The 17,773-nt window shown below is 38.1% G+C and overlaps 1 protein-coding gene across 8 annotated transcripts in view; it reads left to right on the forward strand.

The window, feature by feature from the left end:
- Positions 1-17,773, forward strand: part of TLE4 (TLE family member 4, transcriptional corepressor) — a 133,150-nt gene that overhangs the window by 81,383 nt on the left and 33,994 nt on the right. For 4 of the 8 annotated variants that reach the window (XM_080912833.1, XM_080912834.1, XM_080912837.1 and 1 more), the window contains one exon: positions 13,399-13,437. The exons of the other annotated variants lie outside the window; for them this stretch is intronic. In XM_080912833.1, the coding sequence (XP_080768959.1) occupies positions 13,399-13,437 (39 nt within the window). The remainder of the gene's footprint in view (positions 1-13,398; positions 13,438-17,773) is intronic. 8 annotated transcript variants of the gene reach the window in all.

A 17,773-nucleotide genomic window follows, 5' to 3' on the forward strand; every position in this document is an offset into this window, starting at 1 on the left:
TCTTTATTTTTTTGGTCATGAGATTGGATGATCAGTTTAAAGGAGTTCTTCCTGCAGTGGAGCTGTAGGAGATATACTTTCATGGTTCAGTATAGAAATCTAAGGCATGGGGGGTGGGCAGTGTCAGAGGTTATAGTGAGGGGTGCTCTTTATAATACTTATAAAGTTAACCATGAATAAACACAAAACAAGGCTTCAGAGAAGTCACACTATTATTATGCAGCATTTCTTGGACTATAGTCCCTGAGATGCACTTCATAAAGCCAATAAAGCTCACACTGGTGGTCTCCTGTTGCCCTAGCAACGGACCATGGGGCACAGTGTATGTGAAATGCATGAACATCTGCGAATTAATCTTTCTTGGTTTGTTCTTTTCTTGGCACTGATTGGGCCACTTGGGCTTGGGCCTGTGACACTGAGTGTGAAGGGTAATCTGGAGCTGTCCCTAGGGCCTGGCCCTGAGTGGGTGGTGGAATGAAGAGTGAAGGGAGATTTATCCAGGTAGTGCATGCGGGACTAGAGGGATTTAGCCTGACAGCACTCTCAGTGGGATGTTATTAGCTTACTTTCTGGTGGCATGTGGAATTGAATAATTTTATTTGCTAGTAAATCTGGACATCATTGAGTTTATTGGGCTGCCCTGAAAAAAATAATCTACAGAGAAAATTAAAATAATCTCTTGTGTTTATACTAGTTATTGTGACTTGAAAGCTCTGAAATAACCTTATCCTTGGCTTAGTGCTTGCCCTAGTATTGTACTATTAGTGGTCTGAATCAGCTTTCTCAATTGGATGGTTAGGCTGGGATTTGTTTTAATAATAAAATTTGGTAGTTACCTAGTGTGACCTTATTTTCAAGAATTTCAGAATAAACTAGTGACATTTTTGCCCTCTGGAGAACAAACTATAAGCAAGATTAGGTTTTCCACCAACCATCAGGATTGGCTTCTTCAGTATCTTCCTCTTTTACACACTTCCCCCACCTTGCTGACGTTGGTCTAGCTCCTCAGACTGCGTACTTCTTCCTGTTCTTACCAATTGCTCCCATGAAATTTGTCCTGCTCCCCAAGTCACTGTCAGTTCCTTTCACACTTCCTTTTTTGCCACCTCTGCCTCTTTCCCTCTCTACAGCCTCCCCGTCAATGGAAGAATGTCTTGTCAGGAAGTACTATCATGATGGGTTTTTCTTCTTTTTTTGCAAGTAAGACATTTAGTAAATACATGAAGACAAGAACCTTCACAGTTCATCTGACTTGTTTAGCATTATTGAAGGATATTTGAGAGAGAATTTAATTCTTTTAGTTCAAATATCTTTTGTATCAGAAAAGGCATAAGTGAGATCAGGTCTTTATTTTGTTAAGACAACTGGTCAGAAGTTGCTTTAATGGTTTCTGACCTTTGAAACCTGTTGATATTAATAGTTAAACTTGACTTTCTTATTTTATTTATTTATATGCATATTTATTTATTTATGGTTTGTTATCTAGCAGACTGTACTGTTTCATTGGCTTACTTTGTAAAGGTTAGAGACACATAAATAAACTTTTGGTGGAACCAGCAAGACAAGAGGAATATGGAGACTTAAAGGAATTATTATTGTTTGCTTTGCCAGTGTGTGATTATTTCACTCTTGGACGGTTTCTCAGGTTTGGGTGTGGGGAGTAACCATTGTAGCTTCCTTCCCTGTCTGTAGTTCAGATGGCCTCTCCTTTCTCTGTAAAGTGAGCAGCTATAGTTATTGACCTGAAACCAGCCTCAGAAGTAGAACAGTTACAGGAACCACAGAACACCATTAGAAGGAAGTAGAAATCTTAAATGTGGCTTTTGTGTCCTAGACTACTGTTTAAGCATAATTCTTTATGCCAAAACCTCGACCTTGTGGTAAGTAGTAAAACCCCAAAATTAAATGGACTTGGCGCCTGTCAGTGAGTCAGCGAGCTAGTGGTACGGTGACAGTGATGGCAGGAAATAAATTAGAGTCTCTACTGCTTTCTTCACTCAGGTTTGACAAAGTATCTTAAAAGTATAAGTTAGTGCTCTGTACGTTTAAGAACTAGAAAGAAAGAATACCACTTTAGAAACTCGGTTAGCATGTGGATGTTTTATCTCTTTCGTTTGTGTTGACTTGACAAACAGCATTATTGCTTAATCTTCAATTGGTTGGTTGATTGATTGATTGACATTCTGGACACCTAATGTAGGTCCATACACATGTTAGGCAAGTGCTCTACCACTAAGCTTTAAACTGTATAGTATAGCGGTGGGTGAACTGTTCTGTGGAAGAGTTCAATGTTTTAAGATGGTTCTTCTGAAAGCTTATCATCAGCAATGTTGAGTCTGCCCTTAACTTTTGTCTGTCAGAGTAAAATCTTAATAGATATCTTAGTGCCACATATGTAAGTATTTTTAAATTATGTAACTCATTATCAATTATACTTTTTTTAAAAATGTACTTTATTGGAACCTGGTAGGCTCACCTATATATTGTTAGAGAAACCTGAGTTTCTCAGTTTTATTATATCCTAGATACTGCCATCGTGTCTAGGTGCTCTCAAACCATCGATTAGCAAGGCCTCAAGAAGGGGACTGGGTAAATCCTAAGTGTGATACCTAGGCTCATAGTTTGGAGGGCACAGCCTCAAAGGCTGTGGGGAATGTTTTCTTGGTGATCAGTTGGCACCTCAAGTCAGGAGTCTTTTTGCCAGGTTCTTTGGTTTGGATTATATTTCTCAAAACATGCTCTTCAGGAAGAAAAAGGGAACTGGAAACTTTTGAATCTTGAAATACTGTTTTATTGAATAAACATCATTTTTTTATGAAAACTAGACCAGGGAATTCTAAGATACCTTTAGGAAACAGTACTTTTAAACTACATTTATAGCTTGTTTACAGAGTCTATGCTTAAAAACATACTTTGTTCAAACCCGGAAGTCACGCTGTACCCAGAAGTACTTGCAAAGGGGAAACAGTTGAATGGAGCTCTCTGGGGATCTGCAGTAACAGACACACCACCATAAAGCACACACACACACACACACACACACACACACACACCACCCATCCCACACCACACCCCCCACTCCCACCCCACCCCACACACATCTTCTCCTAGGCAGTGGTGAGAATGCCATGCAAAGGTTAGACCTTAAATGATAGTCATGAAGCCGTGGGCTTCTTAGGACAGAGATGATCACTCAGAACTAGCTGGGGACATGATTTCTGTTTTCATCTGCCTTTCTTCCTTTATGCTCTGCTTTGGTTGGCTAGCTAAAAGTGCCACAGGAATATTTGAAGATCCTTGTTTAGTAGTTTATGTGGGAAGTTGTTGAATTATTCACATAGCAAATGATTAGACAAGGACTTGTCCATCTGACTGAATTAGTCTACATGTTTGCTGAAGCAGCTAAGAAGGTGAACAGCGCTTCCTCCTCCATAGAGTATACAGTGGTGGTATTGACCCATCCAGTTATTGGGTTTCAGCCTTTTGTTGACATTGTTGTAAATGAAAGCAGCTCTTGCCGATCTCTGAGCAGCTGGGCTGGATAATTGTGAAGGATTCCTGCTTGTTGCTGTTACCCTAGTGTTTGCAGTGGGTTGTTTGCTTTGACTTTTGTTGAACTGTTGACAAAAGCATTAGATACAAATGGGAACAAATAAAGTGGTGAGGTGCCAGGAGGGCTTGGCAGGAGCAGTAGTTTTTATCCTGATTTAAAGGAGGATGCTGGAACCTGTCTAAATGGGGAACTTTATACTATATATCACATGGGTTTTAGAGATCAAACTGAAAAATGATTTGAAAGATCATAGAACCAAGGAGGCCACCAGTGCCATAGCCTTAAAAAAAGAAAAATGCCATAATGTATTTTACCTTCCTTATCAGGTGTGTTGCTGACCATTAACAATCTGGACTCCTCTTGAACAATTAAACATATTACTTTTTGTTTTAAATAACGACGGTTCTTTGGATTGGGTGAAGACAGACATGTCCTGATGGGGGATTAGGAAGAACCTATATGCTAAAATGGTATAGCCAGGAAAGTGGAAGTCATTTACTGGAACACTTTTAATTTGGTTGAAACAAAATACTCTTTTGTATATTCAAATGTGGAGTAGCTCAGCTGTTAAAAAGCCAGAAAATTAATGATATTTTTAGTGAAATAGCAAAAGCATGTCAACAACATAGCTGCAGATGATAATGTTGGCATTTTATTCATGAGGAATTATCAATGCACGTTACAGGACGGCATGTGTGACTGACTGGAAGTGATTGAGTGTTGGAGAAGCCTCCATCCTTCTGCTCTCAGATTTCCCTTTGAATAAATCTTTTGTATATGTGATTTTCCTATCATGATCCAGTACGTAGTCCTTTTGGCTCTTATATTTGCTCACAAGCTAATGAGTTTGCTTTCGGGGCACAGACTGTCAGTGGAGGTGAATCATCTTTAGAGAAAGGACCCTGCTCTCAGATTCTTGTCAGGTTTTATGAATGTAGTCTAAAAGCATTGGCCATCAAAACATACCACAGTGCAGTGAATGGAAACTGTCACAGATTTTTTTCTCATTTAGAATAACTAGTGAGGCCAGAGAAATGTTTATGAAACATTAGCACACCTAAATGGAAACTGTATTGAGGGAATTAAAATGCCCCTTGGAGCAGTACACTTTGATGATGTAATGCTTGTCAAATTGACTAAATTATATTTTAGTGAAAAAAAGTTAAGCCCTGACTTGGATTTGTATGTTCTGGTCCAGAGGGCTCTAGTCCTATCAAGAGTATGTTTGGTTGATACCGCTATACTCAATTCTAGAGCAAAGGGGACACTGGGACACCATCCTCTTCTCTTCTCCAACCTCAGATATTGCGCTCCACTCCCTACCAGTGAAGAAGGATTGTATGTTTTTGTCTCTTCGTAATGAGGCTCTGGTTAATCTTCATGGATTAAATCTTAAGAAATCGTATAGTTAGAAAGTGTGAGTATTGACTTAGTGGGCATACTTGGTAGACCTTGAAGTTTTGCACTTTATGCAGTCCTGGAGATCAGTAGTCAGCTGAGGGTTGGAGACTTGATTGCAAATACAGGTGTACATTTTGTACCAGTTTACTAAAAAGTGGTGTGCAATGTGACTCACAGGCTTCTGGTTTTCAGGTGATATGCGTCTTCTTCCAATAATGAGAAACAAAAGAATCTAGATCCTGGGGTTCTGTATTGAATAGGAATACTGTCTTTGAGATTAAGGAGCTATCATTTCTCCCAAGTTTAGTATTCAGGGGGGAAAAAAATGAAAATAAATCTTGAAGAAAAAAATAGCAAGACAAGTTTTATCATCCTTAACAAGCTTAAAAAAAAAGAAAAAAAAAAAAAGAGTAGGTGGATACAAAACACCACATGCTTGTCTCAGCCAAACTCCAAAATTATGAGAGACCTTAGGCCAAAAAAAAAAAAAAAAAAAACTCACATAAGTGAAAGAATGAGTTCAAGGCAAATATACTTAGGCCAAGACAAATAGATTGGGACATTGTGCCTACGGCAGTGACTGAGACTGCAAGGATAAGCATGTTTTCACAGAGACATTACAGCCTTCTGTAGGCTTAGTCCTCCTCCTCCTCCTGCTTTTCCTGATACTCCTCCTCCTTTCCCACTACTTAAGCAAGTATTCATACTTGCTTTGCTCTTAAAGCTGAAATAACATCCTTGTAAAGAGTGACTCAAGCTCTTTACATACTCTTTGAACGTGGTTTCTGAAGGTTGGGTTGCTGGTTGGCATGTTGAGACCTGTCCACTTCTGTGTATGTGTCAAGGAGTAAACTATACAGCTAGCCTTCAGTGAAGGGATGCTTGCCTTACAACCAAGGGGCAAAGTATCTGCACTTAGCACATGCTTATTGTCACTCCTTTAAAATCAGTATACTCTATGAATAGTTTAAAAATGAATTGATTTTCTCTATTGTTTGGAATATTTAAATTAGTTTATGTTCCGTAGGCAGACTGACAGCACAAAGAAACTAGAAATGTGTGAGGCTGTGTGGGAAATTATCCTGGGATTAAATTTTGGTACAACAAATCTATGAAATGGATCTTATAAGTGCTGATGGTATAGAATTAAGTATAGGTATCTGAGTGCTTATTTAAGTTGCAAGGGAATCTTGTGTTTTGGGATCATTCAGCCTCTGGTGAGATTATGACTTTTATGTGTTTTAGAGTAAGATCACTTTGTCACTCATAATATATGGAATCAGAGATCAAACTGGGAGAAACTTGTAGCTTCTTGTCATTTTAAATCTTGGTTTAAGAGGCTTCCCCTTTCTATACTAACACTGTATGTGGCTTCTGGTAGGAAAGGCCAGCAACTTCCTGTTCAAGAGCTGAGTGAGCAGCTGAGGAGTGCAGTTTACCTTGTGTTCTACAGAGTACCTCTTTTATTTTCATGTCAGATTATCTGTGAAATGGACTTGTCCCCCTAGTGCTGTAAAGCTTCACAGTGCCTCCTTCCTCTAATTGTGTGGGGAGGGAGCATACCCAGCAGGGCTTGTTGAGCAGAAGAGACTCTTGCCTCTTCTCATTATTTTACTACTCACACACCTAATCCCTGGTCAACAAGGTTCGCTGTTTGGGGAAAGAACACACATCCTTGCAGTATAATACTGATTGATTTGCAGCTCCTTTTCTTTGGGCTGAGTTAATGTAGGAATCTCCTGAGGCTTTAAGAATCAGTTTTGGTATTGTGCATGTGCAGGGAAAGTATCTTTTGTAGCATTTAGGGTGCTTGGGGGCAGCAGACTTTGTTCTAACAGGGGAGAGACTAAAGGCTGTGCCCATCCTTCTCTGAATCCTGACTCCTTCCTGGCACAGAGTATTATGCCAGGTAACCTCAGTAGCAACTAGCTTCACTTTTCTATTACAAATCTATGTGAAAAAAGAAAAGTGGGTTTAGGGAGGGAGTTTTGTGGGCTTTTGAGGGGGAGTCAGCATTTTGTTGGTTCATTTTGACATGTGTTCCCTTTAGTTACCACTGTTGTGCTATGGCTGTTGTCCACAGCTACTGAATGAGGGAGACCATCTGTCATATACAGGATAGCCAGAATGTAAAATCATATTGATCAAACCAGCAGGGGTACAGCTGATTCCTTGTTTCTTACTTAATAGAGGTGCCAAAGATACCAGAGTTCTTGAAAACAAACTGTTGGGTGTAGAGTGGTGCTTGCCTTTGGCAGATAGGAGAGCTAGAACTGCAGGTTGATGTAACTGAATTTTCCAGTGTGGTCAAACTTTCAGAGGCTTCTGAACTATGAGGTTTTTATCTTCCCACATGAGCCAGGACTGTTGTAGCAACAGTCTGTTTTCTAGAGAATTGCCTTATCCGTAAGTGGAAAGTCCTTTTCATGGATAATCTGGGTAAGGATCAGAATCATCAGGTCATATTTGGAGCAGCCTCTTCTTTCCAATCACTAGACTCTTGTTTTTTGAAAAGTAGGTCCACCAGACACCCAATAAAAGACATCTTTGTGTTTTGTACTTTTTACCTACCTGGAATGCTAGTTTACATGCTTAGCTAAAGTTTGGAATTTTATTAGGAGGGATTCATATTTCTACAGTCATCAAAGTAGACACCCATTTTGTTTCTTTGGGATTTGTCTTATGTAAAACAGAAAATACTAAGAAGAAGGACTGGATTAAGTGGGAACCTTATATAACCTTACAGTTTTGTGGGGGGGGGGCAAGGTGCAAGTGGGAGTAGGTAGAGAAAATATTTAGCCCAGGGTCTCGGGTAAAAAAAACAAAAAGCAAGTGGAATGGCTCAGCAGAATTAGTCACCTGCCACCAAACTTGACAGCCTGAGTTCATTTCCCAGGACCCACATGATGGAAGGAAGGTGGCCTCTGACCACTACATGCATGTACTCCCACAAACAAAATAAGTAATGTGATGAAAATATAATATTTAAAAAATGCATTTCCAATCAATTCAGATAGACTCAGAACACTGTAAGATCTGGAAAAGCATGCTTTAAATGTCAGCAGCCAGTGAAAAGGGCACTGCTGATAGAAAACTTTGGCCTTCAAGAACCTGAAGGATATATCCCTAAAATAGTCAGGATAAATGCCAAAGAGAATTGTCTAGTATATTGACTCCATAAGGAATGAAAATTTTTAAAAGCTCGTTTTGTTTGGCTTTAAATCTAGACATTTTTAAATGGTTGTCATAGTTATTTTGGAAGACAGGGATGTAAAATCTGATAATAAATACTATTGTAAGTAATTTCTAGATCTCAACCCATTGTCCACTTAAACCAATGTTGAATACAACTCTATTCCGCTAGGCAAAATGCCATGAGTTAACATTTGAGATTTCCTTTCATGAAGCCTATATGGCAAGTGAGGAGAGTGAGGCACAGTCTGTCGTCATCATTTCTGCTCAGTTTAAACTCTGATCTCCTATGAACCATAGGCGAGGCTGTGTAAATTAGTGTAAGTTAAAGACACCAGGAGGCCCTGCTTACTGTTATGTGAGCTGCTTCCGTTTCATGCTTGTCAAATCAACAAAAACTCAAAGTAAATAGGTGCTGCTTTCCTGTGTTTTTGATTGTACTCTTGTGATGTATTCCTTCTATGTGACTGATCTGTAAATTCATCTTGTGGGTAATTCACAGTATAATGACCTCTCAAACTGGTAAATGAAGCCCGTTTTTACTTTACAGCATTTTAGAATGCTATCACACAGCCTTGTGTGTTTTATGTTATATTTTTCATTTCCAGCAGATGTATCTTTCTTTTGCAGCTTAGAATCTGTTATCTAGTTAATTAAAATTTATGCTAATGAAAAAAATCTTGACAGCATTTAACTTGTAGCTTTATCAATTTGTTGGAGGTTAAAAGCAATGTTTGTATAATAACAGAATTCCCTGATTTGGGTTTTATAGGTTGGTATCATTTTTATTTCATAGATAACCAAGGATGGCTGTTTTGGGTTGTGAGTATGGCCATCAGCAGAGCTTAGTGGCGATACTTCATAACCTAATTATCTATACGTATTCATAATGTAAAAATCTGTCCAACTTTTCTACTCTTCCTTAAATGCTGAGCACATATCTATTCTGCCAACAATTTTGCTCTTATTTTTTTGCTTGATAACTTGTGGAGATTCAGGGCACAGATGAAGTAGTGACCACTTGTGATAAATATTGTTGCTAGTTTTCCTTTAGAGCCCTTCCTCTCTGTCCTTCTGCTACTTCCTTGTCTCTCTCTCCAAAAAAAAAAAAAAAAAAAGACATCTTAATACACATAGAATAGAACAGATTGGATTCTGAAGTGGTAGACAGAGTAATGCTTGATCCAGCACTGTATCAGTTTATGGAAAGTACCTTGAGGAATTCAGCTAAAGGTTGAATGATTTGATGAGTTAAACTTTGAAACTATCAAATTGAGACCTGTGGCTTGACAAACACTTTTGGGTGGTTTCTGTATCCATTCCCAAAGAAGACAGAAATTAAGTCTTATGCCAGATCTGGTGCTACAGGCCTATATATAATCCTAGCTACTTGAAAGACTAAAGAAAGAAAATTTCAACCTGAACTACAGAGTGAATTCAAGAGCACCTGTAGTAGAACGCCTGCCTACCATGAGGTCCTCATTTATTTTTTATTGAATTAAACAATTTTATTTCAGACCAGAAAAAAGGGGGAGGGGCATGAGAACAGAGGTGTTTTTTGGGAGTTTTGTTGTGGTTGTTTCTTTAATTTAATCTTTTTTTCTAATTTTACCTTATGTGTAGATGTTATGCCTGCATGCATGTCCAAGTATCACATACATGCCTGTTGCTTTTGGCAACAGTAAAGTATCAGAGCATTGTAACTCTGCAACTCCAGTTATAGATGGTTATCACCATGTTTATTTCCTGGGAACAGAACCTGGGTCCTCTGCAAGGGCAGCCAATGTTTCTAACCACTGAGCCATTTCTGCAACCCCTTTAAAGTGTGTGTATGTGTGTGTGTGTGTGTGTGTGTGTGTGAGAGAGAGAGAGAGAGAGAGAGAGAGAGAGAGAGAGAGAGAGAGAGAGAGAGAGAGAGAGAGAGAGAGAGAGAGAGAGAGAGACAGACACAGAGCATATGCTCGAATTCAGGTGACTAGAGGCTAGAGACATCAAATCCCTTGGAGCTGGAGTTACAAAGGGTAGTGAGTTGCCCATGTGGGTGCTGGAAATCAGATATTGGTTCTGGTTCTCTGCAAGAGCACTTTCCACTAAGCCATCTCTCTGTAACCAGGGCTCCAGTCTCTGTTAGGATTCTATTTCATTCATTAACCACTGTTCGTGCTACTTACTATTGGTTTTTGCATCTCTTTTAACCAGTAATTTCAGGTCTATTCTAAGTGATGTGAGAGATGATAGAATCCTACACCAACCACTTTGGCCTGGATAGCAATCATCATGCAAGATTCTTGAAGCTAGACTGCCCTGGTTGAGTGGAAATAGAGGGATTGTTATTTTATGTCTTTTTCTAGCTTCTATATTTTATAGTCTGTTAATTCCCACTGATACTCATTTTATATGCAGATTTAATTAGTGGGATTCTTCACTACTTTGCCAAAATAAAGAAAATGAATTACTTCCTGCCTTTATTACCACTGACTATAATCTGATTGAGTTTGCTTGTTATTTTTAAGAGAAGCCAACCAGAGGTAGAATGGGAAGAACATCAGGCTGGGATGGTGAGTGTCTGCCATCACTGTTTCAGCCTGTACACGTTCAGAGTTCTCTGAGGAATCGGTTCTTGTGAGCCTAGACTCTGGGCTGGATTAGTTGACAGATGACGAAGCCTTTTGTCCATTTGTTAATGTTAGTTTAATACTCAGTAATAAAACATTATGCAAAAGCCCTGTTGTTTTTGACTTAAGATAAATATTACTCTTGTCCACGTGTCCATTTGGAATTAATGAGAGCTACTTCAGACATACAAATTGTACTGTAGGTTACCTCCTGTGTTTACTTCCTCTTGCCTTCCTCTAAATCTGTGTGAGAACAACTTATATTCACAAAGTAACCATGGTATAGTAGAAAAAATTAGACAGTAGAAAGTGTTTAAACTACAACTGAGTACTTAGCAAATTGCTAAACATCTTATATTTCTGCTAATTTATGATATAAACTGCCTTGCAGAGTAACCAGCATCATAGTCACTTCTTAGTAAATATCACATGTTCTAGTTAGTATTCTGGCTAATTCTTCTGAAAGTTAAAGTCCTTAGTATCAATCAGTTTATGACATCCTAATGATTTTCTATTCTTTTGTACATGCATCAGTAGTTAAAACAATAGTGAGATTGTAGATCCACAGGCCTTGGGCTTTGTATGTTGTCTCCAATTTGGTAATTTTTATACCAATAATTAATATAATTGTTTCTTCATCAAACTTTTTAGCAGGCACTTCTGTATTTTGATACAATCAAAGATAACTTTAATGGGTTTCTTTTCTGGAAACAAGCTTGAGACTGTACTTATCTGATACTATCAAGATGTGACATCATAGCTGTCTTTGAGAATTTTGTAGGTTTGCCCTCTCCAGGATGATAATACCTCATGTAGGAGATATTTGAAAGATACCAGTCTTAGTTTTAGTGTTCTCTTGAGTATTAGAGATCTGATAACTAACGTGGGCATTGTGCGTGAATATTAACTTTTAATAGTACATAGATGCTGGTATTTTATGATTTTAATTTTTTCATTCAGTTGGTAACAAATTGAAATTGGCCTGAATTTACTTAAAATACTAACTTTAAATTATAGATTTTTACTCCAGATCCTGGTGCAACAAGTGTCCCTCTCAAGTACCAAGCACACTTGAATTTTTATAATTCAAATACATCTGATCCTTAAGGCGTTCCTGGTTTGCATTTTCCAAGTCTAGCTGCAGGGTTTGCTCATTTGTTGTCTTCCATTGAAGAGGCGAAGAAAACAAAACTCTTGTCCGTTTTAGCTTCTCACGCCCTGTACTGTGTGACCTCTGCTCCAGTGCTTATTTGTTGCTTTTTTATTAAGTAGGGAGGATAGCGAGGGACGTTCAGGCAGCTGCACCAAACCAATTAGTCAGTTTCCTGTCCAGGGTCTTTTCTGTAAGGTAAGCCATGAGCAGTTGGTAGATAAATAAGGTTATTGTACAGCAACCTGCCTTCCTTGTGCATTTAAACCTCAGAGTTGGGTGACACCGTACTCAGAACAGCCAGTATCTTACCTGTTTAGGTTCTGCTGAGTGTGTCCTGAGAACTAGGTAATGCTGGGAACTTGATAGCCACTATGGTGATTGGGTCTAGATTATTTAAAGGTATAAGGCTCATGATACTCATGCAGTTATGTAGAGGGGGGGGGGAAGCAAATGTTGGCCTCAAACCAAATCTATTGCTACTGCTTTTTGTGTGGCCTGTAAAGGGAGATTTATACTCTTAAAGCTTTTTGTCGGTACAGGAAGGAAAATGCATTATGTATGATACAGACTGTGACGCCTCAAATGTAATATTGTCATGTCTTTACAGAAAAAGTGTCTGCTTGTGATGTAGATCACTGACTTATCTCTACCCATATTCCTCTGTCTTCCAGGCTAATTATTTTTGCATGTTTGTTCTCTCTTTTTCCGTCTTCAAGGCTTGTCATTCTTAGAGGGCCTACTTTTTTTCATGAAATAATAACCTTATGATAATGTTGTTTTATATAGAATATGTTCAAAAGAAAATATAAATGAAAATGAGATACAGAATTAAAATAAACATAGAGTTATTTCACTAACAGATAGATAGATAGCCAATGATGGAGCAGCCATGATGTTTCACCTTTGAGCCAATTTCAGCTCTTATAGCTCTGGTACCTCTACCTCTGAGTTCATCCAAATTACAAAATTGTACATTCTTTGAATACAAGGAATTGTTTTCAAAATACTAGGCAGTTCATTACTCTTAAGAAGTGCTATTTTTATAGTAGGGATATGCACCTAGATTATATAATCCTGAGTTGCCACCAGTGTCATTTAGAAGTCAGACAAGAAGGCAGTTTTTCTAAATTTTGTCAGTTATACCAGTGTATAGCTTTGTAAAAACTGGTGTGTTTTGTCCGTGAATAGGTAAAACTATAGGTAATCTGACTGGCCTGGTCATTCTACTGTATTTTCATTTGGGTATTAGTGAAAATCATTTAGAATACAGAGTATGAAACTCCATGTTATAAAACTCATTTCATCCCTGGTTAGCTTTTATCATGTTAATCAGCCACTTGATCTTACTAGTCTTACTTGCTTAACCACTAATATAATAATAATAATACTCAAATAATTAAGTTTTGTGCAACAGGCTGTGTATTGTGATAATGTGGAAAACAGTAACAAGTTTATAATAGTTTTATCTTTTTGCCTGTTCCTAGGATGGATGCTTGACAAAGAGAAAAGGGGCGTACATTCCGGTAATGCATTCACCAAGTTAAAAGGCTGTGTCAGTTTGTATTGTGTGAAGTTTCTTTCTAAGACTTGGTACTGGAAAATCTCAGTAGTCTTCCAGTTAGCTGAGAGTGTAAGAGATTTTATTTGGGTTATGCTAAGCTACATTGACTTTGCTCATATAACTCGGAGTGGTCTAGAATGTCTTCATCTCAAATGATAAGTGTCCCTGTGTATCTTTTTGTTACCTCCTTAGCAGCCAGCTAGCTAAGGCTTATTTTTTGTCAGCAGTCTGAAAGAAACCCTGTTGGCCTTAGGTTTATTATTGGATTGCTGACCAAAGCACATAGTGTGGCAAGGCACTACCAGCCGTGGACTCTAGTCATGGATGCCATGGCAGCCCATGTTCCACAGTGATCCTGGTGGCAGGGGAATATCTCCCCGAGTGGGAACCAGCTTGGAGTCCAGTGCCTGTGAGTCATGGTGCTCTTCTGTCTGTGTGGATGCTCGGGCCATTGCCGTGCTCACGTCCTCCCGTTTGCTGCCGTCCTACTGGAACATTGGCAGTGCCAGCACTTGACTGCTTCTCGGGTGTAGCTTGAGCCCAACCATGCACCTCTCATGTTTGAGATAACACAAAGAATATTGTTTTTCCAAGACAACTTTGATGAAACGTCAGCTTTCTCTGGTTGTTAAACTCATACAAGAAGCATTGTTACATCTATTCATGCTGAGTAATTTGTATACCACAGTAGTTTGTTTGGAAACATGCCTGTTGTTCTTTAAAATATGCTTAATGCTAGATTAGAGAGCAGGGTTTGTTCTCCCTGTTTATACAAGCTCATTTCTAAGGCATTTAAAATAAAGAGCTTGGGCCTGTATGGTATTTAAAAACCCTTCACATGATGTTTTTAAAACAGATCAATTTCAGCATTAAAATGTTAGGAATTCAGCCAAGGAGCATTCAGCATGGATTGTATAGCTGTAATGACAATGTATTATAACTATCTTTCTTGAAAGTGATAGTAGCAGCACAGTTGAACCTGGTGAATTACATAATTTAAGAGTGTTTGCCAGAATACTGTTGGAGAGGGATTTTTTAAAGCCTTTCCTGAACCAAAGCAAAATGAAAGATAGATTTTATTATGCAGACTTAAATCATAAGAATAGTCATCGCAGACTATCTAAAGATAACTCATTTAAGTTGGAACAGAAGGTCATATGTTTGAATGTCAGTTTTCACACCTGACCGCTTGCCAGGACATTGGGATCTAAGGGAACGTGTTTTCTCAGCTACCTTATTTGAATTAAAAATGTTTTGTTTACTACCTAAAAGTTCTGCCAAATCAAAGATAATCTTATTGAAATAGTATTGAGTCCAGACATTGACTGTAATTAAGAACTTAAATACCAGTCATACCATTTAGATATATTTTTGGTTTTGTTTTTGTTTTTTTTTTAAGAAAATGCTCATTTAGGCATTTTTCATCCTCAGCCTAGCTCATCTCTCAAGCTAGTAATGTTATGTTAGTTGCTTTGTTAGTTTAAATTGGTTAATTTTGTTAATTTTTATGGTAGGTCTGTTACATCCTATCCCCTGCTCTCTTCATCTAGGAATCAGAATATTTTGGATATTTCATCTCTTAACTTTTCAATATAAATTTTATTTCTTTGAAGAACACATACAAGTTGAATTTTCTCATTTCCTCCAAAGCAGAAAGACATGTGGCAGGAAGGAGAGGGAATGGCAGGACTTGTACATAAATTTTGACCTAACCTCCACCATAATTCTGAAGCAAGTGCATGTGTGCACAACGGTCTAGAAAGGTAGTTGCTGAGACTTGTGACATATGTCACTCTTCTGAGAGGTATTTATGTAAATGAGAATATCTTTCAAGTTATAGTACTTTGTTGTCAAAAACCACATGCTTAGTGACTGATTCCCAAAGCCTTGAGCTTATTACATACATAATGCTGGCTCTTATAATGAGTTAGATTGCATTCATCAAAAAGATGGCATGAAATCCTGATTCCTGATGTCTATGAATATGACTTGGATGTAGGGTCTTGCTGGTCACACTGGAAGAGTGAGGTTTATCTGTCAGTTTTGTTTCATTAATGTAGCAATTGCTATATGGTGCTAACTTACAGTAATAAACCACAAATGACACATGTTTAAAGCTTTTATAGCTGTTACTTACTGCTGAGCCAAGTGCAGGCTCTGTCTGATTGGAGCTTATGTGTACTAGTGGTAAAAAGGTCAAGAAGTATCAGCCATCTTACAGATCACATTTCACTAGGGAGTTAAGAATCATCCTGTGAGTAATTCCACCTATAGCAAATCACCTCAGTTAGCCATTTGTAGACTGTATTTTTCATTTCTTCTGACGCAATTGGTTCCTATTGTAGGTAATGCAGTGAGCTTGGCTGTGGTCTGTGCCTTCATGCGCTGGGTTACTGTAGCCATGAACAGTTGTCAATGCCTGTGGTACTTTCTGAGTTGTAGAGTTTACATTCTGTGCAGTCATCTGTTGTTGGCCCTGTTAAAGCCAAGGCTTCTCCCTTTGCGTCTCCCTTTAAAAAATTTTTTTCAAGAAGAAATTAGGACTTGACTTCCCTTCCTCTCTTTTGTTAGCATTTACATATCCTTTGCATTTTCCATATTTATAGAAAATACAGGCTTTCATTTAATGTGCCTTGAGAGATTTTGGCTTAAAATTGTAAACAAACCCTTACCCATGCTCCTATAAATCATTAGGTTACAAAACAAAATCCAAAATAGGACATGGGTTATTGCAGGTGGGAATTCAGTTAAGCAGAATAAGAAACAGAACAGGAAATGTGATTTAAAAAAAAAAAAAGGTTTTGGATTAAGTCAGATTTGAATCTAGATCTGTCAGCGAGCCACCTGAATATCTGCCCCATCCCCCACCCCATCTAGTCTTTGTACTCCTTTCTTGATACCCTACTGCTAAGTACTTGTTGATTTTCTATAATAGCTAGGCATCTTTTCCTTTGACTTTATAATGTAACTAAATCCTTAATATAAATATAGAAATAAATATAAATATATCAGCCATTTTTTTATAGTCATACAAGAATTGCCTTATTTCAGGAATTTTTGTTTTCTTCTATATAAAAGAAGAAGGTTCATGGATGCTTTTCAAATTTTCAGTGAATAATAAATAACCAAACAGTTTGGTTACAACACAGATGCCAATTTAGTCAATGATAGGAGCTGCTGAAAGTCTGTGCCACCAACCCCTCTTCTTTCTTCCCCCTGCTTATACTAGGCAGATTGCTACTATTGAGTTACACTTCCTTGTTGTGATTGTGCGTGCATGCATTTGCACAACGTGATGGGATGGGAGATCTTAGTAAGTTGCTACATTGACTTGCTATCTTTTTGCTTCAGCTTCCCAAGTGATTGAAATATAGGCCTGGACCACAGTCTCTGAACTAGATGGTTTCTCAGGGTCCTCTCAGAGAAAGAAGGGACTTACCCTGCTCCATTTAGTAGGAACAGAGGAACTGTAAGCTTAATTTCTCTTGAGAAGTCTTACCAAGCTGTCTTCATATTTCAGTAGCTCTATGTCTTTACACTGTATATCAAAGGAAAGGTCAAAACTGCAGTTGGAGCTTGAGAAGGCCTCTTATTTTATAATGTGTCTGATTTTTTTTTCCTCTTCTTCTGGTGTTGATTTTTGAGGCTGAAACTAAACATGCTACTAAAAGTAATGCATAATTTAGATTCCACTTCCCTGTGTTTCCCTGATTTGCTTTGTGTTTTGCATGTTCTTTATCCCACTGAGGTAGTGACTTAACAGCCATCTACATAACTATAGTGGGATGTCTCAGTGTGACAGTTTGGGCACTTAATTACACTACATTAAATGCTATGCTTTGCTGCAGAACAATTGAACTACTGTGTGGATAGTATCTTAGAATCCTTTTGAAACATTCCTGTTGTTTAGTTGGAGTGTGTAAGCAGAAGTGGCCCTTTGAAGGTAATGCATTTTACAGAATTAATTTTTTGATTACTGTTTAGTGGACTGATGTCGACACTGAACATCAACACTTTGATGTTTTATACCGCATTCTTTCCCACTAATTAACTTCATTAGTATAGAGGGGAAGAATACCATATAAAACATCAAAGTCTTGATGTTTAATAACAATTTTAAAGTCTTAACACTCTTCTATTGCCAAACACATTCCAATTAGCTGTAGGAAGGTCAAAGATTTTGTTTCCCTTCTCTAGTCTTCAAAGCTTTTCCAGATTATTTTCTGGTTTGCACTTGGTACATGAGCCTAAATGTTAATCTAGACAAGCTAAGTGGCGTATGGAAGACAAAAATAATC

The sequence above is a fragment of the Micromys minutus genome, assembly GCF_963924665.1.
Source record: "Micromys minutus genome assembly, chromosome: 2".
Classification (NCBI taxonomy): Eukaryota; Metazoa; Chordata; class Mammalia; order Rodentia; family Muridae; genus Micromys; species Micromys minutus.